Genomic DNA, 27,683 nt, shown 5'->3' on the forward strand with positions numbered 1-27,683 from the left:
TGCCTGAGCAGGTATAGTATGCATGTTATGTATTGAACAACTCTAAGGGCACCATTCACATTGTCCTTGATGTGAATGGAGCCTTCTAGGATTGTGCAGTATGCAACCTGAACAATCATATTTGGCAGCCCTGCTGGGGAGCTCCAGTCCCATTCCCACCAGCCAGAACTGGTGTACTTCAGTAGCCTAATCCTTGTGCAGCTGGTCACCCTCAGGATATCTGTTTGCCTAAACACTTTTCCCTCAAATAGTAAACAAGCACCCACACTGAAAGGCATAGGAAGACAATCTATCTATGCTTCTGCTGCTAAACTTGCTTGGGAACTGCTGAGGGGAGTTCAGCCTCTCCTCTGGCCTGGTAAAAGAAGACCCACAGCTGCTTGCACACCACACCAATCTGTTCTCTTTTGACACATGGGAGAAAATAAAGCTACAATTTCCTTTTCTGGCAAAGGCTCCTAACCCCTCCTTCCTACTGACTCTTGGGAACCAAAAGATAGCATTACATCTTTTTTTTTTTCTTTTTAAAGAAATAGGGTCCTGCTATGTTGTGCAAACTAGACTTAAACTCCTGTACTCAAGCTATCCTCCTGCCTCAGCCTCCGGAGTAGCTGGGACTTACAGGCACACACCACTGTGCTCAACTTGTGCATTATATCTCGATTGTCATTTTTCATCTATGGTGTATAAGTCTGTGTCTCAGGGTGAAAGTCAACTACTTCAGAGATATTTGATAAAATATATCACATGAATACAGAGGGGCCCCACTGAAGGGTCAGCCATATGTAAAGACAGCAGGAGTGCAGCATGCAGAGGAGGGCTGATAGCGAAAGAGGGTGGGTGCAGGGGGCAGTATGAGATGAAAGCTTTGCAGCTGGGCTGAGCGGGATGAAGTCTTCTCCAGGCGAAGAGGGGCATGATTCCAAGTGTGCACAGAACAGCATGAGCCAAGTGTAGGGGAGGGGTGAATATGGCCAGTGAGGGTCAGGGTGGGATCCTTAATTAAAGAGAAAAATTTATGTTGGGAATCAGTGGGAACTAAGGCTTGCTGGAGAGGGATGATGGAGAAGAAGTTGTCACATTTTAGCAAATGTTGAATTCCAGAGAACAAAGCAGTGATTCTCTGTTTTTACTGAGTAGGAGAGTGCCTTAGTGATGAGGATGGATGCTTGTACACTCACAATGAGAGATTCCATTACCCAGCCACTGCCTCAAGAAATAATCTAAAAATTCCCATGTCTCCTTCCAACATTCAATGAGGAAAATTTTCTCCTGGTAGGTGAAAAGACATGAAAACAAACTCTCTTCAGCCAAACTGCAGCTAACTAACCCCATTCAACTGGGAGCTTCTATGCCTAACTTTCTATCTACCACTTCTAAAACTCTTTGGATCAATGGAAATATTTGGATCTTTATACTTAGACAACTGTCTATGGTGTACTACAGAGCAAAAAGGCTAAGTGTCAGGCCCAAAGACACAGAGCTATTAAAGAGCAGAACTGGCTTACTGCTTTCAGATCCAGTTACACTGGGCATTCATGGAGCAGGGAGTCACAAGTGAGAACAAGAGAAGGAGCCTGTATTTTGTCCAGAGTTAAACACTGTCTGTGGAGAGAAGCACTGTCAGCCTGTTGCTCACAAACTCAACGTTCCTTTGGAGAAACTGTCTAGAATAGGTGAGCAGTGGCACGTGTCTGCAGTATTCCCCCTCGAGGTGGGGGGAGGGTTGCCAAGTCTCCAAGGAGAAAGTGGGGCACAAAGATGGCAGGCAAAGACCATCCTGTTTATATTTTTAAAAGGAGATTCAGACTCTTATTTTCAACCATGGAGAACTACAAATTTTGGTCAGGCGGGTATTACCCCCACTGAATTTCATACACAGGAAAATAGCCACAGGGTTTCAAGACCCTGGAACAAGGCAGTGGTGGGCGGCTTACTAGGGACTCCACAGGGCCAGGCACAGCAGATGCCTGATGTGATGGCTTCTAAAGGCCAAGGACTTCAGCACCTTCAAGGAACAACTCCTTTCCTCTTAATGTCTTTCTCTTTCCCTCCCTCCCTCCCTTCCTTCCTTCCTCTCCTTCCCTTCTTTCATCCTTCCTTTCTTCCTTTTGTTTCTTTCTGTTCCTCCTTCCTTCTTTTCTTTCTCTCTCTCCCCTTCCTTTTCTTCTTCTTTCTCTTTTTCTTCTCTCCTTCCTTTTTAAATTATGGAAAGATACTCTTGAGGTTGGTGTCCACCCAGAATGTCACCCACAATCACGACTTCCTCTAAGTCATATGATGAAGGCATAACTGAGACAAAGCTCAGCCCATGGGTCCCTTTACACTCGAAAATGCTGCTTCTATCACATCATGTTTTTGTTGTTTTCAAAATAGACCCAAGATCTTAGAATTAAGTGGTTTGGTTGATAAAGTAGTATTATGTGGTACATTTTACAAACCAAATTGCTCAAACAAGTGAGAGAAGTAAACATTCAGTAATATAAGCTAGACCGAGTTCTCTAGTTTCATCTTATTTTTCTCTTGACCTAATTTTTCCATCTTTCTTTTTCTGCTGTGTTTCAATCAACTGCCTCAAATATATTTCTTTTGTAATGGGAAAGAAAGGAGAAGGGGAAAGCAGAAAGAAAAGTCTTTAAAACATCCCTAACAGAAGCCTTGCACGGTAGGTGTTATTCCCATTCTACAGAAGAGGAAACTGAGGCTTGGTGAATTGAAATTAGTTGCCTAAGATTACTCAGCTGGCCAATGACAGACTTGGGCTTTTACCTCGTTCCTGAATCCAAAGCCCATTTTTCTTGGCTTGCAGAGTTGAGGCAAGAATCATAGCCTGGACTCACTGCGGCCTGCCCTGGGCACCTGTGTGCTGCTGTTTCCAACACTGGCTGAATCTCCATTAGAATCACCTGGAACCATTTAATAAATGCGCCAGGTTTCACCCTACCAATTAAATCATGATCTCTGGAGTGAGGCCCTCATAGCATTATATTTTGGAGAAAATGTCCCAGGTTCTAATACACAGCAAGCAAAAAATGAGAATCAGAGAGCTGCAGCCTGGTGCTTCCTGGGAGAATTAACAGGTTTCTAAAAGTTCAGTTCACCTTGCAAGTGGGAATGCATCTCAGCTGAAAAACATTTAATTTTATTCAGTAGAAAAGAGGAGAGAAGAAAGGAGCTAAGAGAGAAGAGAAAAGTGAAGCTGAGCTGTTTTTGGGAGAACCTTTTTCCACTTATGTCTGCTGCTTCTCTAGTGCTGAGCCAGTTTACAGCTTGCATTGACTAAATCCCCAACTCTTCAAGAGTCATCCAAGAAGTCTTCCGTGCAGGAGTCAGCTTGCTAACGCTCAGGAGGCAGAATAAAGGCTAAAGGCTGGAGTGTTTTATAGTGGAGCCAGCCATTGGGTCCATCAGTCTCCCCACGTGCTTGTATATTGCATTCCCTCCCCCTTCTATCTGAAAACTCACATCTGGCCACGTAACTTTGCTCAAATAACTCAGCAGGAGCCCAATCAGATCTGGCCTCCATCAGTGAAAAATTGCTTATGCCAGAGACAGCTCTTTAGCTGGAACAGATGTTACTTTTGTTTGTTTAAACGATCGTGATCTTACTGGAGAGTTTAAGTTTGCTGCTGATGTACTCAATTCAATCCTTATAAAAGGAACAGCATGACAGGCACCTGGTGCAACGGAAAGAATTTGAAGTCACCCTGCCTGGGTCTGAATCCCAGCTCTGAGTCTCTGTTCTTCTTGTGGCTTTGAGCAAGTCACTTTCTATTTCTAACCCTAGTCTCTTTGAAAGGAGGAATTGGGATTTTTTAAGAGAATGCATGGAGGCAAGACAGTATTTCCCAAATTTTGGGGGTAAGTGGGCATGGCATTACATAACACTGACTCACATAGCAAGAAAGTTACTGCCATCTTGATTCTCTTTCACTTCCATCTGATTATATTAAAGAGATGGAGCTATGTTTTCGACACCTCTGTAACGTGGCTATTTCCTTCTTTTAACAGGAGCAAGATGGTACACACAGGACAAAAATAACTAATGTGATACCCAAAAGTCTGAAGTTTGAGGAAAAACTGAGTTAAGGTGTGTGACAGCACCTCACACTGAGTCTCTGAGCTATAGTTAGAATTTAGGCAGTCTTTCAGGAAAACCAGAAACGCTGACTCTATCTTTGTACTCTGATTGGAAATAAGTTCTTGAAAAAATGGAATTTGATTTGGCAGATTCTGAAAGTATGAATAATTCACACTGACTGCAGAATTTATCTCACTTTCAGGTTGTCTGAGGTTGACCTGAGAAACCTGGCCTGAAGAGAATAGACCCACAGCTGGTGTTTTTAATATTCAGTGACTTGCAAATTTCTTTTTAAAGTTGGGAAATACAGTTATCATCTTAAATGTAATTAGCCTTGGCCAGATGCAGTGGCTTACGCTTGTAATCCCAGCGCTTTGGGAGGCTGAGGCAGGCAGATCACCTGAGGTCAGGAGTTTGATACCAGCCTGGCCAACATAGCAAAACCCCATCTCTACTAAAATTATAAAAATTAGCCTGGCGGCCGGGCGTGGTGGCTCAAAATCCCAGCACTTTGGGAGCCGAGGCGGGCGGATCACGAGGTCAGGAGATCGAGACCATCCTGGCGAACACGGTGAAACCCCGTCTCTACTAAAAATACAAAAAAAATTAGCCGGGCGTTGTGGCGGGTGCCTGTAGTCCCAGCTACTCGGGAGGCTGAGGCAGGAGAATGGCGTGAACCCGGGAGGCGGAGCTTGCAGTGAGCCGAGATCACATCACTGCACTCCAGCCTGGGCGACAGAGCCAGACTCCGTCTCAAAAAAAAAAAAAAAAAAAAAAAAAAAAAAAAAAAAAAAAAAAAAAAAAAAAAAAAAAATTAGCCTGGCATGGTGGCGTGCGCCTGTAATCCCAGCTACTCTAGAGGCCGAGGCAGGAGAATCGCTTGAACCTGGGAGGCGGAGGTTGCAGTGGGCTGAGATCATGCCACTGCACTCTAGCTTGGGTGACAGAGTGAGACTCTGTCTCAGAAAAAAAAAAAAAAAAAAAAAATTAGTCTTTACTAAAAACAAACACTAAATCATATATCAGTTTTTTGTTTGTTTTTTTTTTTTGAGATGGAGTCTCGCACTGTCGTCTAGGCTGGAGTGCAGTGGCACGATCTCGGCTCACTGCAACCTCCGCCTCCCAGATTCAAGTGATTCTCCTGCCTCAGCCTCCTGAGTTGCTGGGACTACAAGTACATGCCACCTCACCCAGCTAATTTTGTTGTATTTTTAATAAAGACGGGGTTTTACCATGTTGACCAGGATTTATGACAAGCCCTGGGAGTAAGATCTCTGTTTCACTAGTCCTTTGAATCATTAAACTTCTGTGCGGATTATTGCTCTTAGGAAGATAAAAAAGTGAACATTAGAGAATAGTAGTATTCTATAACTACATGACCTCAGGAACACAATCAAAGACTAAGGATTAGGAAGGGAGGGAAGATCACATTTCAATTTAAATATGTGTGGGCTTTGCCTCTTGTTATTTTTGCTAAGAAGGAACATGAAGCCTCCAGAACTATTGAGGTGTTGACCACAAAGTTTCTGTTTATTTTCCTGGGAATGAAACTTTTTACCAGGAAACACAGGATACCCTAAAATTCCTTAAAAATTTACATTGTTCATTTAACCTAAAGTTAATTCATCATTATATAAGTTACATTGGTTCTTCTATAGCAAAAGCACTAGATTCTGGCATTAGCTTTCTGCTTGTAGCCTGTTCAAAACTAAAAATGCCCTCAGAAGATTCAAATCCCAACATAGTACAAAGGCTCATTCTTCTGAAGAGTTCAGGGGACTATAGTTCTGACTCTGCTGTTATCTTGCTAAGGGTAAGTTCCATTTCCATCTAGTATTTATTTGACCCAGCCATAAAATGAGTGAATGATGATAGATTAGGGGTCACACGCTCAAATGCCAATAGGGGCTAGGCAGGTGATACAAAGGAAGTGGGCCAGGAGTAAGAATAATAGAAGGTGTGGCCGGGCGCGGTGGCTCAAGCCTGTAATCCCAGCACTTTGGGAGGCCAAGACGGGCGGATCACGAGGTCAGGAGATCGAGACCATCCTGGCTAACACGGTGAAACCCCGTCTCTACTAAAAAATACAAAAAACTAGCCGGGTGAGGTGGCGGGCGCCTGTAGTCCCAGCTACTCGGGAGGCTGAGGCAGGAGAATGGCGTAAACCTGGGAGGCGGAGCTTGCAGTGAGCTGAGATCCGGCCACTGCACCCCAGCCTGGGCGGCAGAGCAAGACTCCGTCTCAAAAAAAAAAAAAAAAAAAAAAAGAATAATAGAAGGTGGTAAGAATAATAGGAGGTGGTGGTGGTGGTGATGAACAACGGAGTATGGCTCCGCTAAGGTTAGCAACCACCATCAGCTCCAGAAAATTGCCAGTGGGGAGAACAGGCTATTATTGCCAGAGACTGAATTCTCAAGAGAAGTCGGAAATATACTTTTAAAATAAGAACTCTCTTAATTTATTATTATTGGCAATGAATTCAAAATGATTTTTAAATACTGTGCAGGTAAACTAACCTAAGTATAGGCCAGATTCAGCCCAGAATCTGCATAACAATTTTCTGACTTCTGCCCTATGTGATCACTTAAGATCTTGCAACCTTAACTTCTAAATAGCAAATCTTTGCTTTTTTGTGCTGTTGATAAAATGGAAGATTTGATACTGTTTGAGAAAAGCAGGACAGGAGCTAGGGCTTGGGGGCTGCTGGGGAGATGGAGTAGTCTATTAATAGCTGCAGAAGGCTGATATAGCCTAGATCAAAAGGTATTTGCATAACGCCATAGGGCAGCTGTTCCTCTTAGCTGTTACGACAGTGGTGAAATAATAATACCATCATCAGCCACAATAACAAAACTACCTTTGCTTGTTCAGAGACTGACGTGCTACTCCTAGACTTTATAGAGTTGTTTCAGTCAATTGTGTTAATCCTTTTTATGAATGGCGAAGGAAAAACTGTCAAATAGAACAACAGGACTCCTGATAAGAAAACAAGGTGATTTTACCCTCTGCTTCACCTTTGGTAAGGAAGTGCTGTAGAGACACCTCCCAGCCTCCAGGGGTGGTATAATTAACAGAGCATTTGCTTGAGTCGGTAAAGGTGCAAAATAAGAACTGGTGCCATTGGGTCTTTCTTGCATAAATAACCTCATTATCTAAATCTTTCTGTCTCCAGTCTCAGGGTCATCTCCACACCACTTTATTTATTTATTTATTTATTTATTTATTTTGAGACAGAGTCTTGCTCTATCACCCAGGCTAGAGTGCAGTGGTGCAGCCTCAGCTCACTGCAGCCTCCACCTCCTGGATTCAAGCAATTCTCCTGCCTCAGCCTCCTGAGTAGCGGCGATTACAGGCATGCACCACCACACCTGATTAATTTTTGTATTTTTAATAAAGACAGGGTTTCACCATATTGACCAGGATGGTCTCGATCTTCTGACCTCGTGATCCACCTGCCTCGGCCTCCCAAAGTGCTGGGATTACAGGCATGAGCCACTGCATCTGGCCTCCACACCACTTTCATAACATAGCCTTCCGTGTGGGAGGAAGTAAAGACAGCTGAGATCGGAACTTGGCCCTCCTCCACCCCACACAGATTTTTAGCTCTGCTACATTAGCCAAAGTCCTTACTATCCCTATAACTCAGTTTCGTCATGTATAAAAGGGCAATAATCTCAATGGCTACCTTACAAGGTTGATGTGAGATTAAAGGAAATCCTACCCTATCAGGTGAAATGCCTAGGTCTACTTGGTAGTACTGAACTATGTTCCCTTCCAAAGTTCTAATTTTCTCATCTAATTCCTCCTGCTACATTTAGAGTTCATCTGGTAATCATTTGCCCACCATGATGAGAAATAATTCCCCAGAATAGAATTATGAGGTTGAACTATATGGAACTGTCAATAGTCAGTATTATGGATCTACAAAATGACAATTTCATAAGGTTGAATGTACTACAACAGCAGTCACAAATCCAAAGGAGGGCAAAGAAGCTTCCCTTTCTATACTAGTTCTGAAACACACCTGAACAGCTTATAATCTCTATATTTGGGCAGGATGAGGCCTCTGGTTGGGGAACAGATACTTTCTCATTATAACTAAACTAACATTTGTCATCTACTTCCAGCTTACAAAGTGCTTTTAAAAATATGATTTCCTTTAACTTCACAACAACACTAGGGATGAATGTAAGCACACGACTTTCCATATGCTCCTACATTTGAACTCGTTGGTATGCTCTAGAACTGTGGGATGTGTAATGTGCTATCATGGTTCCAGCCTACATGCCTACACATTAAAAAGTATTTCAATTAACAAAGAGAATAATGTAAAGAAAGCCCTGCCATTTACTGTGTAAGATGAATCTGACAAAACACAGCTCCACAAACAACTGCACTAAATGCTTAGGTACATAGGGAGCACCCAGTTCTGGTATCCCCAGCACTTTTTACGAGGACAAGATGTTCTTGCATTTCCTCCACTTTTTATTGGTTGAAACTCCTGTCAATCTTAACCTGGCAGTTTGAGCAATCTATAAAACACCATTCATATTTCCATCTTTAAAGTTACCCTCCATGCATAAAGACATTAAAAAAACTGCCATAGAACCCAACCAGATGAGAACTCCCAACTGATTCATTTACTTAATATCCTCAAAGAAAACCATTTTCTGTGACAGCTCTGCAGGTGGTAGGCATCACATTTACTCTTCATTCATTCTTTCATGCGATAATTTTTTTGAAACTTTTTTTTGAGCACTTACTATGGACCAGGCCCTGTTTGAGGCCAGGGGTTGGCAAATTATAAGCCCATAGGCCAAATCGGACCCAGCCTTTGTTTTTGTAAATAAACTTTATTGGAACATGGCCACACTCATTCATTTAAATGTCATGTATGGCTGCTTTGCAGCAGAGCTGAGTGGTTGTAACAGATCATTTGGCCCACAAAGCCAAAACTATCTGGCCATTTATTGAAAAACTTTGCTGACCCTGTTCCAAGTAAAGAGAGGTGACCAACAGAAACAAAGTCCCCATGTGTCTTCAGATGCTCTTAAACAGCAGACTGCACCAGATGAACCCTGTCACTTAGCCTAAGGGGCAGCCCAAGTTTGATCACGGTCTGGGCTGCTGCTGGGGGCTTGCAAGGAACAAGAAAAGGATGACAGGTGTGGAGAGAGACGTGCAAACGGGGTTAGAGGGAGGACATGTTGGGAAATTGGATTAGTGTAGAAACCAACTACAACAGGTGGGCCATGAGGATTCCCACTAAGGGGCACCCAAACCGGTGGTCCAGGTACCAATGCATCAGAATCACCTGGAGACATTATTACAAATGCATGCTACTGGGCCCCACCTGGGAATCGGAATCTGAGTTCCAGAGGTGCAACTAAGCTTCCACATTGTTAACAGGTACCCCCGGGTGATTCTGAAGCACGCTGGAGTTTGAGAGGCACTGGGTTAGTGTTTAGTTTTAGTGAACAGCAGAAGGTGCTCCCAACACAGTTTGGCCTGAAGTCCGCTAGTGGCAGGTGAGAAGGGGAAAGAATCAGGGCGCAGACACACAGAGGTAGATGCAGTGAAAAGGCAGTTTATTGTCTATTAATACTGTACAGAGGAACAGAGAGAAGCTACAAGTACAGCATCAGCTGTCGCTGGCAGTGTCTTTTCTGAAGTCAGTTTTTATTTTGTTTTTCATCTGAAGGAAACAGAACAGTCAAAGTACACTTCAGGTTACAAAGTACAGCAGCTAGCCCAGTAAGCTAATTCAGAGTAAGCACGACAGGCTCCCACCCCACCCCCACCAACCAACCACAAATGAAAGTATTTACAGAGACGTCACTCACCCCGAGTGAGATGCTAAAGCTGAAAATTTCACCAACAACCTACATTCACTGAAAAGCTGCATCAGACACAACATTTTCTGGAACCCCTGTATGCTTTTGACTCTCCTAAGTCAGGAGCTTGAGAGGAGGAAAGAATGTTCCAGAACCCTGCAAAGAATAGAACTCTTCCCACCTGCCAGAATAGGGTATCACAGAATTGGAGTTGGAGCTACATACAGAATAGTTCGGATCAGGCATTGCCTGGTGGCCTGTGTGTATATCAAGACCTGTCATTGCAAAACTAAGTGACTGGATGTCTCCCTGCCCACTTAATCTCAAAACCGAGAGGTTCCTTAGTAATAAGAGATTAGAGTAAACTGGCTCTCCATTAGCACCTTCAGGCAATTGCATAGTTCTTTCATTTTTGGAGTTGTCTCCATGACAGCAGTGTTCACAGCTGGGCTGGAGTTGGGCCTGTTGGAGAGATTCTGGTGATGAAGGAATTTAAACGATTTGCATGGGAACCAGAGGGGTTATTTCTCTTGAAAAATGGAGTAGATATAACCTTGTCTTGTTAGAAAAAGGGTCTTGATCTCTTGGGTAGTAGAAAAAGGCCTCATCCTGAGGAAGGATGATGCTTGGGAAGAGTCTCACAAGAGTGGTGAGTAGTTTCTGAGACATGACAACTCTGTCTGCGAGACAGAGGAGCAGGTGTTGGGGAAGAGCTTCAGAAAACTGAGTGTGATAGGGATGGGACTTCAGGAATTTGACAGAAACTTGGGGGAAAATATTCAGGAACTCTAAAAATTCAGAATCTCCTTTGTGGATAAAGACAATCTTTTCCTGTATCTACTTAACTCTAAAAATACGGTGCAGCCCTGTGTTATGTAGAAGGCCAATAATATCTGATAATTGTTTTTTTGTTTTTGTTTTTGTTTTTTTTTTTTGAGACAGAGTCTTGCTCTGTTGCCCAGGCTGGAATGGAGTGGCGAGATCTCGGCCCCCTACAGCCTCCACCTCCTGGGCTCAAGCGATCCTCCTGCCTCAGTCTCACAAGTAGCTGGGACTACAGGTGTGCGCCACCATGCTGGCTGATTTTTGTATTTTTTAGTAGAGACTAAACAACATGGTCTCACCATGTTGCCTAGGCTGGTCTTGAACTTCTGGGCTCACACTATTCTCCTGCCTTGGCCTCCCAGACTGCTGGGATTACAGGCATGAGCCACCACGTCTGGCTCCTGTAAGATTTATGTTGGTGGTTTATCTGCTTATGTATAGACTGAAGATGGTCAGAGGGCTCTGACTCACCGTTTCATATATTTTTCTCAAATGCACCAGAGTGAGTGGTCCCTTAACCTCAAATGTGGCAATTACTCCTTAAATATGTGAAAGATTTAGACTTTGATAGTTTCTGGGCTTTGCTTGCATTTAAAATAGCTATCTCCTTCCCAAAGATTATTATATATTACTAAAGGTATAGCCCACAGAGCTATCAAGTCATCTATCTAATCTACCTAATGGCAGGTGTAGAAAGCTCGATCTTCCAACCAATGCCTATTTGGAAACACTGGATCTCATGTAATGGCAGTGCAAGGCCAAGTGATAGGCCCTTTGTTCATGCCCCCAAGGCTTGGCCTAGTGCTATAGGACTCCCCAGAATGTTACCTTTAATGGAATGAAGAAATAGCTCAGTCAATCAAGGGTGTTTTCAAACTCAAGCTCCATAATGCATATAGATTTCATTATAAAAATACTATTCCTTAAAAAAATACATAAATGTAAAATATTCCATTTCTACAGCCACTCCTATTCCCACCCATATCATCCTACTCATCTTAGACTATAACGAATGGGCACATTCCTCAGTCATGGCTCAATCATAGAATTTGAGTCCATCTCTCTTGCTTTTTCAAGCAATGCCAGCTGTGCTTAAAAATATGCTCCCAGACCCAGTTGGGTGTCTGCAAGTTTCCTTCTCTCACAGTGGGAAGGACTGTGAGGAGATGACTGCAAGAGGTCATGCGCTCCATGTGGCCTGTCTCCCTGAAAGGCAGGGTGTGATTTTGCAGGCTCGTATGAGAACACAGACACGCGTTTGGTTGGTAGACAGGCAGAAGTAAATCCCAACCTATGCCCACTTTAGCCCCTTTGGACCACACCTGCAAGGTTCTGCCTCAATGCTCCTGTAATGAAACTCACAGCTCTGAAGAAGGCTGGGTAGGAGTGGGGAAGAGAATGTTGTGTTAATACAGCTTTGGAATACAACCTGCGTTTTTTTTAAAAGGACAGAAAAGAAGAACATAAACAGTGATGCTAAGGCAAACTGTCAAATGGCACATCAGTACTATTTTTTTGTCATTCATTTTGTTAACATCACAAGGCAGATACATTCTGTAAACATATATACCATACAGTACATTAACCATAGGAAAATAAAAGGAAAGCCACCCTGTAATTCTTTTCTTTCTGTATTTCTATTCTTTCACTCCAGAAGGACTGTCTGAAGTCTAGGGAGAATTTTATGATTTGTGAGATATACTTTTTATTTAATTTTTTTGTAAAAATGCAGTGACTTGCAAAAAATAGCCCCAGGTGATTATGAAGAGGCAATATGAGGAGAAGACAACCCTTTATACCTCAACCTGTAAAAACTTAGAAAACAGACACAAAATAGAAAAAGTCATTAATTTCAGAAAACATCTTGTTTTCCTGGTTAGTAAAAGAGAACATTGAAAAATTATTTTTATAAAAGTTAAGGCTGTCCAGATCTTTGATGCAGAAAGTCTGCAGTCCCCAAAATTACATATTATATTTTCATATTGAAAGCAAGTTCTTTTGTGCGACAGTTCCGACCTTCTTATGGTAGACTAGAAGGGAGAGGGGAAGCAGAGGCTTACTTAAGTTATATAAAAATTATGCGGGGAGCGCTGGTCTAAGGAGCCCTGGTAAAATTCCCCTTTGCGACTTTCAGGATGTAGTCTTTATTCTATACCTTTCTACATTCAAACAATCAGTATTTTGGTTTTTGTTGAAATGGGAATTTTATTAAGAAGTTTGCTGAAGCTATGAAAACACAGATACATATCTGCATTGTGCTCCTAATAAACGACTTTTCTTTTTCCCTAGAAAATGCAGGAAAGTTTTCCTGGTAATACCAGAAGAAGGCCTTTGTGAAGTGAACTGGTGGTAGCAGGAATCAAACATCCCATCTTCCTCATTACTTGTTTTATTATATAAATAACTCTGTGCTCTTGCTGTGTTGTACTATCCAATAGAACAAAGGATGTTTTCAGGTTCTATCCTAATCACTGGAGTTCTATACACCTTGATTAAGAAATTGAGGAGCACCCGAAAGATTGTGTATTTATGAAGTTTCTGAAACACCTATGTCTTACATATGCCGAGAATCTATGGTTTCAGTAGCAAATGTGCATATGGCAAAAATACAATGTGAAATGGCTCACTTTGGAATGATTTTTGTTGTAAACTAATATTGCAGGAGATGAGATTATTTCTTCCAGGAAAGGACCTGTTAGTGAGTAAAACTCTCCAGTGGGTCCAGGGATGAACAGAGATAACTGAGCTTCTAGATTTCAAGTCAATAATAAAAAGTCCTTGATGCTTATTCTGTCTATGTCCATCTGCATTTTATATTGACAGGGCTAATATTTCTTACAAAGGAAGACCTGGTATAGTAGTTAGATTTTGTCTCTATGACCATGTTCCCTCCCTCCTCTTTTGCTACCATTGGTTCAACTGGCATTAAATAAATGGTAATTTTCAAGGGTGTGCAGTGGTCCCTTGAAATGAAATTCTGCAGGAAGTAAAGAGAAATAGTCTGTTTTTACACTTGGCCTCAACATTTTGCTCCAGAGATGATATTGTATCTCTAGGAAACTCTCTTTATATACTTCCCCTCCTTTTATAAAAACTTGACCCTAACCAAAACAAAATATTCTACTTGCTTGTAGATAAAATACATTTATCAGCAGGAAATTAAATGGAATAGGTAGACATTTTAAGCAAATACATGTCTATTAACATTTCAGAAAGGAACCAAATCAAATTAATAGAATTTGAGTTTCCCGAAAGTTTTGAATAATTCTAAGATTGCTCAGAAGGCTCAAGGAAACTGTGTTTTAGGTTTGGCCATAAGGGCATTCCCTACCTTCTCTTCCTCCCTATCACCAATATTAAATGATGTCACTAGACATTGTCAAATCAGTTATAGAGGCAATTATTATTTTTTTGCTTATGTAAGGAAAATAATACGGGTAAAAGAGACACAAGCTGAAAAAATTCCCCTTAGTTTGTCTTATTGCACACTAAAAGAAAGAAAATATTTTTAAGAAGTTAAGAATACAGAAGTCATTAAGATTTTTCAAGATATGTAGAATTAATCTTTATCATTTTAACCATTAAAGAATCTTTCATTAAATGCCATTGAAAATCTATTTATATACAAATGAGATACCCCTCCTTTTATTTTTTTCTCCTCCTTCTATTTAAAGGGAACTGATTATTTATTTATTTGTTTGTTTATTTTTTGAGAAGGAGTTTCGCTCTTGTTGCCCAGGATGGAGTGCAATGGCACATCTCGGCTCATCGCAACCTCTGCCTCCCAGATTCAAGCGATTCTCCTGCCTCAGCCTCCCGAGTAGCTGGGATTACAGGCATGCACCATCACGCCTGGCTAATTTTGTATTTTGTATTTTTATTTTATTTTTTTAAGTAGAGACGGGGTTTTTCCATGTTGGTCAGGCTGGTCTCGAACTCCCGACCTCAGGTGATCCATCCGCCTCGGCCTCCCAAAGTGCTGAAATTACAGGTGTAAGCCACTGCACCCGGCCTGATTATATGATTTTAAAGGAAAGCCCAACTAAACATTAGCTCAAAAAAGATCGTGGTTTTGCAGTTTCATTACTGATTTTTTCATCAGTCTGGTTATGTAACCAAATACCCTGCATTTTTGGAGAGTGTGATACCACACATAATAAAATTTATAGAGAGAATGCCAACGGCAGCAGGAAAGGCAGCATGTTCACAATCACAGCTCCATGTACACTATCATCACGAAGGGTAGTTACTTGCTGCTATAGGTGAGATTTTAGGTCTCATCCCGTAGAAGTACTGGCTAAGCCTGAATCCCCCATTATGACAGGAAAATGATGGGATATATGCAAATATATATGCCATATTCAAACACACCTTCATTTACTGTGGCTACAAATAGCTTGAATAAAGGTAACACATCTTACTTCAAAGTCCATTAAATCATAAGCTTTACTAATAAAAGTATAAAGAGAACTCGAATTCATATAATTTGCTAATCATTATCCCCCCATAATAGTAATTAGTGAAGAGAATACAGATAATCATTAATCTTTTAGTTCTTGTGTGTAGTGTTGTAGTAAGATGGGCAGAACATTTTCTTTATGAATAACTAGTTCACTTAGGCAAGGGTAGGTCCCTTCAGGGAATCATCTGTTCTGGAAGATTGATTCTGTTTATCAACCAGCAAGCTCAAGGGTTCTACATTCTACCATTTCACTCACTAACTGTGCTTACATTTTTAAAACTCACATTGAATAGCTTGAATCCCCAAGTGAGTAAAAAAGATAAGCTATGGTAAACTTTTAGATTGTTTCTTTCTTAAGTAAATCATTAAAATAACAGATTGTCCAAGACATTGAAACTGTTTTCTCCCTCTATGTAAACAGGTTTATCTGCAGGCCATTTTATGTGATGTCTAAATGATGCTTCAACGACCATGTACTCAGGAAAATGAAGCTGAGAGTAGCGCAATTTATAGGCATCCAAACCAGGTTTCTCGATAAAAGAGCAGTTTTATTCCATTGCAGCTGTTTTGATGAACTTGAGATTTAGAGATATTTCCCTCAGTTATTCAAAACCAAGCCTTGGATGAAATAATCTTCAACAGCAGAACTTAGCTCCTTTATTTTTCTCTTCTTTAACTTTTTCTGTTTACATATAGGTGTAAACAAAATGAGTATAATAAAGCGACCCATTTTGTGCTCATTAAAATGCAATTATTTCAGAAAATTAACTTTGAAAAGTAAAAACTGATGTTTTTACCTTTCCTATTGAAGTAAATATAATTTCAAGCCAGGAAATTTAAAAAATATATATATTTAGCACTGAGTAAGCGAAATAGGTCAAATTAGACAGCTTCTATAATAAAATTCTCTCAAGACTATCTTATTTTTTTCTGATCTACTTTCCACAGAAGTTAGACTTGATGTAGTATATCATATGTTTTTTCAAAACTATATACTATGGGACATAACTTTATGAATAATTCATAACAATGCTATAAATGTTTGGGCAAATAAAGTTAAGATAACTCTTATTAAAACCAGTTATGTTATATCTTTATTTCATTACTATATTATTGTTACTTTATTAAATTGTTTCCCTTTGGTTTTACTACATTTGTGGCTTTTTGCTTTGGGGGAGTGCTGAGAAGGTATTTCAAAAACTGTTCATTGTGTTCTAGATAAAAAATATTCTTTGCTCTTCTGGAATTTCCAGAAGCTAAAAACAAAAACAATGCCCTAATAAGCTCAGCTATGTGCCACTCAATATTTGTTATGAAATTAAGTGTTTAACATTGAAAAGACAGGTCTTTCCTAATTTTTATAAGTTTTTTAAAGTTTTTTTTTTTTTTTTTTTTTGAAGGGCAGATAAACCTACAAGTTGAAGTTACCTAAAACATTTTCTTTCTCATGGGGCCAGAAAGAAAAGAGTACAGATGCAAGGCTTTGTAATCAACCGGGCATGAGATGAACAGTTAATGCATTACAGCACCATCCATGATGAAGTGGGAGCATCATGGCAACCACTGTATGTTGGAAAGACTGTTTTAAAAATATGGTCACTGCAAAGATACTTCTCAAGATGATCCCCTCATTGAAAATAGATTAACATGACAAGAAAATGTCCATGAAAAAAGAAACAATATAAAAATTTACATTTTTTTAAGAGAATAGAAACAAGGCTTGTGAATTTGCCTAAGTTTGGAGATCAATTGCTACTGATGCTTCAAACAATGTTTGTTTCATGTCCTTAGAAATTTTTAAATGGTGCTTCTTATATAAAGGGTTCATCGGTTAAACCATAGAAAGAGAGACAACCGCTGATGGGCAGGTTATGGAATCAGTCCCTACATTTCAGCTGTGACAAGCTCTGGGTTCTTCTACATCGACTTCATTTCAGTTTTAACAGAAAGAAAGTCACGAATGCACAATACTGTAATCTGGAAGCTTATGTAAGGCAGCAAAAAGCATCACCCTAGATCAGACAGACTAAGTAAGGTCCACTTTTGGCTACACTAGCAACCGGCTAGAGCCAACAGCATTTTGCCACACAAGATATAAAAACAAAGATCCACAGCAAAGGAGGCAAGTGAGAAACCAGGGACATGGCAGTGTGTGACTACGTTACAGGAACACACTACAAAATGAAACCCCCAGTGCCAATGGGTTCAATTCCAGTCAAGTGAGTTAAGGCTACCATATCACTGGCTGATACGAAGAGTCCATTCCAATCGAGCAGGAAGGAAGTGATTCACTCTTGAAGACACAAGGAAAGGTTTAGAGGAAAAGCAAGTTCTTGGAGAGAATGAAGCACACACATGCACGTTGTCTCTCAGGTGAGGAAAAGGAAAAAAATGAGAGAGATCAAAGCAATCCAACTGCAAGGCAAGGCAGGTGTTTGCTTCCAGTTCACAGTATTGCAGTTAGTGGTACAGTGAGGTCTACGTGAGTGATGGAGAGTACAGGCTGCCCAGAAGAAAGGAGAAGAAAGAAGTGGTCACATGACAACACAGCATTGACAGCGCTTTTTCTTTTGGGTACCTGGGGCTGGCTCTGTGGCTAGGCTCTCTTCCTTCCCTTCTGGGGATGAGGGCTCTGTGGTGTCTGAGACTGGCCTCCCGGACACAAGCTCAGCCGCGTTCCCGTCAATAGTGGACACGTCCGTCACTGTCTTCTCCCTCAATGACTTCTCATCATCTTCATCAATGAGGACCAATTCTGCCTTGATGGTTTCATCATAGCCTAGCACCTTTTTTGTCTCCTCTTCATCCTCGATATTTTGGTAGCCCATAAAAATCATGGTGACTGGCTGATCCAAGTTTGCATCTGGCCCTGCAGCGGTGGGGGCTTGGGCCTGCTGCCCTGGGTTCCCAGAAGAATGGTCTTTCCTAGACTTATGTACCATTTCTAACTTGGCTTCTTTGCAGAGCATGTGTTCCTTGGGATGGCTGAGACTCCCATCTGCAATCACAGTCCTTTCGGACACGTGCCCTGCTCCTAAGCTTGATTGTCCAGCCTTCTGAATAAGCTCTTCTACATCCTTTGCGCTTAATTTGTGCACTCCATTTTCTACTACGGTGCCTCCTGAGTGCACCTCATACACTACTTTGGTACCATCATCATAGACTTTGACTCCTTTCTGATGAACCCCCTCTGGGCCAATGGTAGATGTAGAGAGAATCTTGGTCTCTCCTGTTTGTTTGTCTTTCTCCACATTAATTTCCATGGCGTACACAGCTTGAATGAAAACAAGAGAAAGGAAGTGCATGTTACAACAAAAAAAGCCAGTGAATGGTTAATTGCCAAACAGACAAAAAAAAAGATTTTGTGCCCTTTCTATTCTAACTGCCAAGCATCTTGAGTGTTAGAGTGAGGTGCGCACTGTAAACAAAGGTGGTTATATCTGTATTTTAACACAGCAGTTTAATGCACTGGGAAGACAGATGCACAGTTGCTATATCTCAATGGCACTCACACATTTAAGGAAGATCTGCTAAAATAAGGGCACAGGAGACTTTAGATCTTGGTGTGAAGAATTTCAGGGAGGCTGGCAACATGCAAATTACCTTGATTGAGGCCTTCCCCAGCTGACAGACAATTTACAAACCCTTGGTTTAAATGTATTCCACTTCCAAAATTTTAAATAAATAAAAAAACCTCTTTCATCAAGTGTTTTCATCTTCTCTACATTTCCACAAAGGTTTTTCAAGGTGGGAAATGGCTATCCTCCACTGTACTATACAATAGAATATTTTCAACAATTGAAAAGGCATGAGAGCATTCATATTATGTGCCCGGTGAGTACTTCAGTCACTAAGCTAGGTACCTAACATAAGAACTAAGAAAAGCACAAGACAGAAGTAACGTCACAATAGGACACTGGAATTTGAAGACAATGATCGCAGAAGGCCTCTTTCATCTTCCATGCACAGAGTGCCAAGTCCTGCTGCCTATAATAGCTTTCCCATCTGTTGTCTTCTTTTTGTTCCATTGCTACTACTCAATGTAAGACATTCAATTCCTCTTCCCTAGATTGTTGGAAGAACTTCCTACCTGGTCTCCCCCTCCCCTTGCCCCTGCCTCTCAGTCTTGTATCCTTTTTAATTCATCCCAAATCTTGCTGCCAGTCTGGGGTTGCTAAGGACAGCTCTTTCCTGTCCTATAGACTCTTGTGACACCTCATACTTCCAAATTGGTTTCTCATAGGCTTCCCGGATGGGAAGAAACTGTGCACCAGGCCCACAGAGCCACCAGGCTCCAAGTGCCCTTTATCTGGATGTGCCATGAACCCATCAAACTCAGCAGCTTCCAAACTGACTCCAGCTTCTTCTGTCAAAACTATTCCACAGTCTCCGTGCCAAATAACAGCAGCACTGCTACCTAGTCTCTCAAGCCAGAGGCCTGAGAATCACGTCTGACTTGTTCTTTTCTTCCTACTTTCTTACAGCCAAACACTCACTGACAGTAAATAATTCTACTTCAGATATATCTCATCCATCTCCTCACCACCATTTCTATCACCAAGGCCTTAGTTCAGGCTCTCCTCTGCTCTCTGCACAACAGCCTTGTTTTTTATTTCACCTAACACTTCTGTCTTCTTGCTCTAGTCCAGGAGACTGCAAACTGTGGCCAGAGGGCCAAAGACAGCCTGACCCTGTTTCTGTATGGCCAGAGGAGCTAAGAGTGGTTTTACATTTGTAAAGGGTTGTGTTTATTTAAAAAAAAAAAAAAAAAAAAAAAAAAAAGAAGGAGGAGGAGAAAAGGAGGAAAAGATGGAGGAAGGAAAGAGAAAAGAGAAAGAAAACAACGAATGTGCGACAAAGACTATATGGTCCACAAAGTCTAAAATAGTTAAAATCTGGCCATTTATACAAAAATTTTGCCGACCCCTGACAGCCTGTGCTCCATCCTGCCCACAGTTACTTGAGTCATAAACCCTTTGTTGGTTTCTTGTGTCTTTAGAAAATAAACACCAAACTCCCCAGCATGGCATATAGTTCCCTTCAGGATGTGTCTGCAACCTTCCTTTCTAGCCTTGTCTTGCGGCCTCTCTCATTCTTAACACATTGTGGCCATAACAACTTCTCACCATTCCCAGGACACTCAACTTCCTCCCACGGCTGCTCATTCGTGTGTCTGCTGTCCCTCTGCCTAGATAGCCTCCTGTTGCTCCTCTAGACTCCTAGAGATCTAGCCCGTGTCTGCTTATCATTGTCTTGAGTCCCTACCTCTTTCTGAATAAGTTCCCTGTGTTAAGAAGATCCAAACTCTCTTTTCAACCATATGTTCTAGTGCTCGTTTTCCCTTTAGCACAACCAAATAACACCATCCCAGACTTAAATATCTCCTGCTTTTGTTAAGATTCCCTTCTCCTGAAATGCCTTTGTTTTGAGTTTCTACATATCCAAATATAACCCATTGATTAACGCCAAGGTCAACTGCCTCCTCTTCCATACACTTTCTTTGATCCTTCCATCTCTAAGTCATCCTTCTCTTCTTAAAATTTTCTCAATACTTTTTCTAAACTTCTCTGAAGGCTCTTAACAATTACCACTCAGCTGTATAATTATTTGTGGGAATGTTTCATCAGCTTCATAGATTTTTAGGATCTTTTGAGGGTTAGTTTCTTGCCCAACACCTATCCATGACGCCCCCTCCCTGTCAGCACCTACCTTAGAGCCATTTGTATAGTAGGTACCTAATATACACATCTGTGAAACAAAGGCTAATAATTCAAGAGTCTAATATGATTGTTGTAATCTAGTAACAAATAGTTGGTATAATATGACACCAATGAAACGGTACACACAGTAATTAATGTTTGAACTTGTTTGAAATAATAACAGTGATGATATTGTTCCATCTGCTTGCATAATAAGATACAATCTGTTCCTGGTTAACACTTAACTAAAAAGATTATTAAACAAAATCCCATATTTGGTTTTCATCAGATCCATTTTGAAAGTTTCACTTGTTCAGCGTAAAGATCTCAAGTTTCTTCAAGTGACTCAATGGGAGGCCAACCAATATTTGTCATAGAGGTGCATGGGCACACACAATGACAGTGTATCCAAATAAACATTTATCTCAGTTAGTTCCTGATTTCTCACAAAATGTGCCATCAGAGGAATAGAATAGGTATTTAAAATTTGCATGGACTCCAAAAGCCTGTTCTCGAAATATTACACTTATTTTAAAAAGCACAGTCTGGGATTCGAATATTATATCTTATCACTATGAACAAACACTCGTGGGACATAGTTATAAATAAGGAAAGTAATAATTGTTAGTTTGTAGGTACGATAATTATTCTGCAAACATTCAGTAATCTGTGATCAAATCCACACATTGGCCTGCAATCAATACAGAATATAGAACAAAATATTTCTATTTTTATATCTATATGTGATAGGATAAAAATACAAATTATTACCAAGGGGATGTTTACAGATGTCCCTATCCCTCTGCCCACCCAATGAGAATGCTGGGATCATTGTTGGTCCAATTTTCTCTCATTTTAATCTTTGCCTGTTCTAGAATCAGAGACTGGAAGAAAGGAGAGAGGATGATGAAAAGTTCTTTGCTGGAAAGGTTAAGTACATCCACATATACACTGATGAGAAAGGAGTTTCGTGGGAGAGAGAGTAAAAACTGTGAAATACGGATAGAGAAGGAGTATTTTGTGGTGGTAAATGATGTTTTAGAGCAGGTGATATATGGAGGAAAGAAAAGCGAATATGAGAAGTATTGCCTAGTGGAGATATAAATTAGGTCCTATTTATTTATTTATTTATTTATTATTTTTTGAGACAAAGTCTTACTCTGTCACCCAGGCTGAAGTGCAGTGGTGCGACCTTGGCTCACTGCAACCTCTGCCTCCCGGGTTCAAGCGATTCTCCTGCCTCAGCCTCCCACATAGCTGGGATTACAGGTATATGCCACCATGCCTGGCTAATTTTTGTATTTTTAGTAGAGATGGGGTTTCACCATGTTGACCAGGCCAGTCTCAGACTCCTGACCTCAAGTGATCCACCATCCTCAGCCTCCCAAAGTGCTGAGATTACAGGCATGAGCTACTGTACCCAGCCAAGGTCCCTTTTAATATCCTTCAGGAGAAATAGTTAAAGAACAGAACACCTTCTTAATGGTTTTTTGGTGTGTGATTTTAAGCTGTATTTCTTTAAATGTGACATGGCTCTGGGACTGAACCACATGTGACATGGTTTTATTAGGGTTACATATTTATATTTACATGTTGTACACTATTCTTCCAATATTCCTAGAATATGAGCATAGAATATTTTAAGCATTTTTATATAATTTTATAATAAAATAAACTTAGATATGTTATGTCACAAAATGCATATCTATTTTTTTCCTAGATAAAACATAAGGCTTCAGAGGAACCACAAATCACACTTAAGAGTATGATTCTACATTCCTTTCTGCATTCACTCTTTCCTCCAGAAAGGGTAACAAAGGTGAACACTTTGAGAAGCTCTGGCTTAACCCAAAGGCAATATTTAGTCTTCATGGATACATATATGAGAATGTTATCTAGGCCTTTTAGAAAGCCATGCAAGAGGTGTGAATGTTTAAATGTCGTCTTTATGAGTAAGCACTTATATTTTGCTTCAGTTGTCAGCCAATAATATTCAAAAGCATGAACTAGAGTATACATGAACCAGTAGGAAAATAAGACTTACGTTTTCAGTGCAATGTCTTATTTTTGATGCACACAATTTTAAAAACTCTTCTACTTCCTATTGCTGCCAAATGTTTATACCAACAGCCTCTTATGCTTATCATCCCTTCATCTCTAACCACAAAGCACAAAGCATACTCTCTAACCTGCCCTGTCTTCCCTCCAGCTTCTCCATGTCAGAGGTACACTACAATTTGTATAATGATGAGGGTCAAAGGGCTGGGTGCCTTTGTTCATCTTATTAAAAAAATGAGGAGGGAGTGCTGTGGAGGGTTGAGGGAGCCCTGAAAGAAATCTTGAAACATACATGGACATACAGAAAAGTATTTGAAGGAAAGCTCTTGAAATATTCCAGGATGAAGGACCTGGAGAAGGAGGACAAGAAATAGAAGACAATTCAATGGAAGTTTCACTGACAGGCTGGCTGAAATCTGGAAGTATGCTTTCATTAAATTGTGTATTTAATTATTGATTTCCAAACCTTATATATTGATGACAATGAGCTTGGAGTATATAAAACACTTTTGCTACTCCTTCCAAGAAGCCAGTGAGACAGCTGAGTAATATGCTCTTTTTAAAAATTATTTTATTTTATTTTAATATGCCCTTTTTATTAAAGAGAATAAGAACCAATGTTGCTAGCTTCTTCAAAGGGATACAGATGAATGACTGCATGGATACTTTGATTTTGGGCCTCCTCATTTGGTTTTCTTGGTTCTTGCTCCCTAATAATTCTTTCATCAGTAGGGAAATGCCCTGAAGGAGTACAGACATTAAGTGGAGGTTGAGAATTCCAGTCTCTAGGTTCTGAAAACACCCAGGTGCGGAGTGGAGTGTGAGGACTCTGGGGAAGGTGCCCACCTAAAAACCAAGGTGGGAGTTTTGAGCAGAGAAGCGATTGCTCTGCAGGGCCCAGACAGATGGGTCTGAGGAGCACAGAATGTTTGGTTCTGATTCAGATTTATCCCCCTGGCCCTACACATGACCATGTTGCCTGCTGCCTTCACCTTTGGCAGAGAGAAAGCAACGGTAAGGGCTGTAGGGAGCCTAGAGAAGAGGGAACAAGAGTAACAGACACAAGCAAGGCAGGAAGAGCAATGGACATGAATACATTTGAGCATCGGTCCAAGAGTATACAAAACAAGACTATTCCAGGAGGATGGAAAGTTCAATCATTGATTCAGGCTTTTCCCAGCTCAGTTCCTTTCATTCACTATGATTACGGGAGGAGGAACAGGCTGAGAGCCCATATACAAAATATAAGCACCACATGCTCTGCTGTCATTAGTCAGGGAGATGGGAGGAGGGAGAAAGATAGGATCAGAATTCCTATCCAGATCACACCCCATTTTGGGGCTTCATTTTCTCATTTGTACAATGAAAGGTATCCAACTTTGATATTTTACGGTGCTGTGAACACCCTGCGTGGTTCACCAGTCAGTGATGTGTAAAGTACAGTAGGAAGGAAGCAGGTCGTAAGTGTCATCCATGGGGGGTCAGGGTCATCTCAGTTAAAGAAACATCCAGGAGCTGGCATTGCACCTGGCATGTGATAAACAAGCAATACACAAGCTTGACTTGTTAAATGAACATACATATGGGTAGTCTTATCCCTTTGAGCAAATGGTTATACGTATACATATGTGTTCACATATTCTCTTTGGGCTGGAAATGTAAAGATGACTATTGTGATGTCAATGACAATAAAAATGAGGAAATTAATTTCGATTGGCTTCTTCCTCTCATCCCAAAGCGCAATCTCTAACTTCAAAAATATAGTTAGATAGAAGAAATAAGTTATAATGTTCAATAGCAGAGTAGGGTGACTAAAGCCAACAATAATTTATTGTCTACTTCAAAATAGCTAGAAGATTTTTGAATGCTCTCAACACAAAGAAATGATAAATGTTTGAGATAATGGATATCCTCACTACCCTTTTTTGATCATTACACATTGTATGAATGTATCAAAATACCACATGTACCCCATAAATATGTACAATTATTATGTATCAATAAAAAACTCCCGCCAAAAAAAACAGTGATCAAAAATGTCTGTGAATCAATTGTTTTTCCAAGACACCTTAGTAGTAACAAAACTAAGTCAGCAAGGTTGTGATGTTGATGGATAATAAAGGAAAGCCAATTTCTTATGTCTGATTTTTCTTCTATTTTTGGTCAAGAAGGAGAGCTTTCAGCCTGTAAAGTGCCGGAAAGAAAGTGGCAAAAAGGGAAGTGAAGCCCAGACGAGCGGAGAATCTTAGAAAATAATAAAGCACTGCAGGGATATAAAGGCTGTCAGTGCTTTGGGATCAGGGTCCCGGTTCTCATGTTGAATTTGTCTCAAGAATCTTGAATACCAGGAAAGCTGCTGGAAGCTGACACTCAAAGGTCTGATTTTCAAAAATGAAAATGAGGGGATTCTAAACTACATAGAAGGAGCTTGACATCAAGGCTAGCTAAATTCTAAAGTTGTGCTTCAAAGAACAGAGATGACCAAGAGCCAGCATGGGCTCATCAAGCAGAAACTATGCAGATTAATCTCATTTTCTTTTTTGTTCAAGGTCTCTGGAAAGAATAGGCAAATTGCATTTGAAAAGATCCAGCGTATTTGGATCATCACAAAATCCCTTATATTCCTGTGGACTACACAGAAATTTGTGCCTTGGGTGTTAAGACAATTAACTTGTTAGTGGTTGCATGATCATACTCCAAAGATGTCGATTTAGGGTTATCAAGGCCCAAGAGATCTCTAATGGTGTGCCACAGGGCTCTGACTTTGGTTCCAACATGCAACATTTTTAGCAGGGAGATGATAAAAAATAATAAAAGATTGTTTTTTCAGGTTTGAGGGGGTACTAAACTGAGAAGCAAAGTGAGGCTATGAGGATACCATAATCATGAGCTACAAAGACCCTAACAATAGAGAAGAGGGTTTTCTACTTTCAAAACTTGTTAAGCCCTAGATTCAAGTGAAATCTGATGCGGAAACATGATATGTAAACACAAGGATGGAGGAACTGCGCATGTTTGAAATAGGAGGGAATGTCAGAGCCCTGTCAAATCCCATGACATCACTCCCCTCCCCGACTTCCTGCTGTGGTTCCTCAGTGCCTCCATGAAACCCCGAACATTCCTGAGAGACAACTAACAAGAAGATATTTAATAGTCATAGCAAATCTACAAAGGACAGAAAAGTGCATAGCTCATGCTTAGTTTTGCCTTTTGAGATTAAAAAACGAAAGAATTCTGTAGGTTCTTCTATGTATGAGCAGGTGAAGTAGTATATGTATAACTAGGGGAAACAGACTGAACATTTCAGCTGAAATGATTCAGAAACAACAATGCTATGGATAAAGGGAGCAAGGCTGACGTGGCACACATGAAATGACTTTGAGGCCTTTCAAAACTGAAGCTGAAAGGACGTGTTGCCAGCAAAGTCAGCCACATGGTCTGCAGCGTCATGCTCTATTTTGGGGGTGAGGAGCCTAGCTCAGGAGGCATTGGGTAGCTCTGAGCATGACACATCAAGTAGACTAGCAACCAAGTGAAGAGCGTTCAGATGGGAGGAACGGGAATGCTGGAGAGTGTCTAAAGGCAATCTCATCATCTCAATACCAGCTGGAGAGACTGGGGCTGTGAGCATGAAGGGGATTTAGAGTGAGGATCTGGGAAAAACAGGAAATAACAGTGATTTTCTAACACTTGAAGGGAAATTAGAATTTAGATGTGTTCTGAATAGCTCCAGGGGGCAGGATAAGGAAAAGTGGGTGGAAGATGAAGGCAGACAAATGATAGCTCCATCAGAGGAAGAATTTCCCAATAGTCAGAACCAACTAGAGATGGAATGGGTAACTTGGAGGAAGATTAAGCTTGGATCACAGAGGTGTGTGACTGGGGTTTGAGGACTTCTTCACAGGGCTGCTACGTCAAGGATTCAATGTTTGGATAAAGGATTGGAATAGATGTCTCCTAATTCTGAAAAGTAATGATTCTAAATAAATTCCCATTTATACAGAGTCCCAAACCTTCCAAACTCCAAACAACCAGGATATTTGTTATACTACTTAGTAACAACAAGTGACATTTGTCAAAATGTCCCTGAACTTATATAAATTTCCAAAAGGACATTCCTAAAGCAAGATGGACTGTATCTAGGAGAATTCTAGTGAATTCTCTTGGTTGGTAAGCCACACATGCTCTGTGTAGTCACTGTTAACCACAATTGATCATGAATCTGAACATCCCATTCCCTAAACAGCCTGGACAAAGGAGTTCATCATAACAAATACAATTCCTTCCATAGCTCCACTTATATGTAATCCCACAGTAGATGCATTTACGCAAATTAACTCTTAAGTCATCAACAGAAACATATGTAAACTTACTTTTAAAAAGATTCTGATCACATTATACTTTTACAAATGCATTGGCTTTTAAAATCACTACGTTTTGCAGGATCTTCAAAGATAAAGGGAGCTGGGTTGTGGAAATAATGTGCATTCCTACTTACACAGCACTACAATCACATTCATGTGTTACTCTTGAACTTTAAACTCTTTGACTACCCACACTGCTCAAATTCTTTTTCTCTCTCTTAAAATTATTTCTCATACACTGTCCCTACCCTCCCATGAGCTGATCCATATGTTGGATCATATCCCGTGTCCTTTGAAGTGCAGGAATTTGTGCAGAGGACCTGAGAAGTTGTTTACCCACAGCTATCAGGAATCATCAAC

At 40.6% G+C, this 27,683-nt stretch overlaps 1 protein-coding gene across 3 annotated transcripts in view; it reads right to left on the minus strand.

Annotated features, from left to right (window-relative positions):
- The window catches only part of PALM2AKAP2 (PALM2 and AKAP2 fusion), a 534,816-nt gene that overhangs the window by 205,799 nt on the left and 301,334 nt on the right, over window positions 1-27,683 (minus strand). For 2 of the 3 annotated variants that reach the window (XM_050761425.1, XM_050761423.1), the window contains exon 8: window positions 17,781-18,476. The exons of the other annotated variant lie outside the window; for it this stretch is intronic. In XM_050761425.1, the coding sequence (XP_050617382.1) occupies window positions 17,781-18,476 (696 nt within the window). The remainder of the gene's footprint in view (window positions 1-17,780; window positions 18,477-27,683) is intronic. 3 annotated transcript variants of the gene reach the window in all.

Source organism: Macaca thibetana, chromosome 15 (genome assembly GCF_024542745.1).
Source record: "Macaca thibetana thibetana isolate TM-01 chromosome 15, ASM2454274v1, whole genome shotgun sequence".
Taxonomy (NCBI): Eukaryota; Metazoa; Chordata; class Mammalia; order Primates; family Cercopithecidae; genus Macaca; species Macaca thibetana.